This window comes from Chinchilla lanigera, unplaced genomic scaffold (genome assembly GCF_000276665.1).
Source record: "Chinchilla lanigera isolate Chin_1 unplaced genomic scaffold, ChiLan1.0 scaffold00162, whole genome shotgun sequence".
NCBI classification, from domain to species: Eukaryota; Metazoa; Chordata; class Mammalia; order Rodentia; family Chinchillidae; genus Chinchilla; species Chinchilla lanigera.
In genome coordinates this window covers 2,059,310-2,060,624 of record NW_004955563.1, presented here as the reverse complement: position 1 = coordinate 2,060,624, position 1,315 = coordinate 2,059,310, and the positions used below count along the sequence as shown (strand labels likewise).

Sequence of the window (1,315 nt, the reverse complement as noted above, 5' to 3'; positions counted from 1 at the left end):
TGCGCAACACATGAATACCCAAACAGAGACAGAGATCACTGTCTGCCGAAGACTGTGGACTTCCTCTCCTTCGAGGACCCCTTAGGCATGGCTCTGACGGGCACAGCTCTGAGTTTCTCTGTCCTCACAGCTGTGGTTTTGGGGCTCTTTGTGAAGCACCGAGACACTCCCATCGTCAAGGCCAACAACAGGACCCTCAGCTACACCCTGCTCACCTCCCTCCTCCTGTGCTTCCTCTGCGCCTTGCTCTTCATTGGCCGACCCAACACAACCACCTGCATCCTGCAGCAAGTAACATTTGGACTCGTGTTCACTGTGGCTGTTTCTGCTGTTTTGGCCAAAACCATCACAGTGATTCTGGCCTTCCTGGTTACAAAACCAGGGGAAACAATCAGGTGGTTCCTGGTATCAGGAGCCTGTAATTGTGTTGTCCCCATCTTCTCCCTGATCCAAATTATTCTCTGTGGAGTCTGGCTGGGAACTTCTCCTCCATTTATTGACTCAGACACACACTCTGAACATGGCCACATCATCATCGTGTGCAACAAGGGCTCCCTCACTGCCTTCTACTGTGTCCTTGGATACCTGGGCTCCCTGGCCCTGGTGAGCTTCACCGTGGCTTTCCTGGCCAGGAACCTGCCCGACACGTTCAATGAAGCCAAGTTCCTGACGTTCAGCATGCTGGTGTTCTGCAGTGTGTGGGTCACCTTCCTCCCCGTGTACCACAGCACCAAGGGGAAGGTCATGGTGGCCATGGAGGTCTTGTCCATCTTGGCCTCTGGTGCAGGGCTGCTGGGCTGCATTTTTGCCCCCAAGTGCTACATTATTCTAGTAAGACCTGATAAGAACTCTTTGAGAAGTTTAAAGAACAGAAGGAATTTTAGTGGAAACAGGCATTCTGAGAGTTTCTAATTACATAAATATCTATCACATTTTAAGGATGTAGACCACAAACCTACCTGTATTTCGTTCTAATGTTCTAAGGACAAAACTAAGGTTGTGTGATCATCTTTTGCCCTCCAGCCTTGCTTCTACTATATTCCTCTCTTTATTTATCTGCTTTATCCACTATACCTCTTAAATTTCCCTACCACAGGATAAAACCATCCTACCAGGAAAAACGTTTTCCATACAACCTCCCAATTTATGTTGGGTTTTGTTATATAACTGTAGATCTTTCTCCTATGGTTAAAGGTACCAAATTAATAGCTACCAGTTGGTCAGTTTCTAAACCATGCTTGATGCTATTGTTATTGCTAATTGTACTACTTTAGCTTGGAAAACATACCTGCTGTAATTAGTTGTTCTCCCTTGT

The 1,315-nt window shown here is 46.9% G+C and overlaps 1 protein-coding gene across 1 annotated transcript in view; it reads left to right on the top strand.

The window, feature by feature from the left end:
* LOC102017173 (vomeronasal type-2 receptor 116-like) overlaps positions 1 to 1,210 on the top strand; it is a gene marked incomplete at its 5' end in the record, with an annotated part of 39,817 nt that extends 38,607 nt beyond the window's left edge. The window contains one exon of the mRNA XM_013509130.1: positions 9 to 1,210. Coding sequence (XP_013364584.1) covers positions 9 to 912 — 904 coding nt within the window. The remainder of the gene's footprint in view (positions 1 to 8) is intronic.
* Between the last annotated feature and the right edge of the window lie 105 nt (positions 1,211 to 1,315).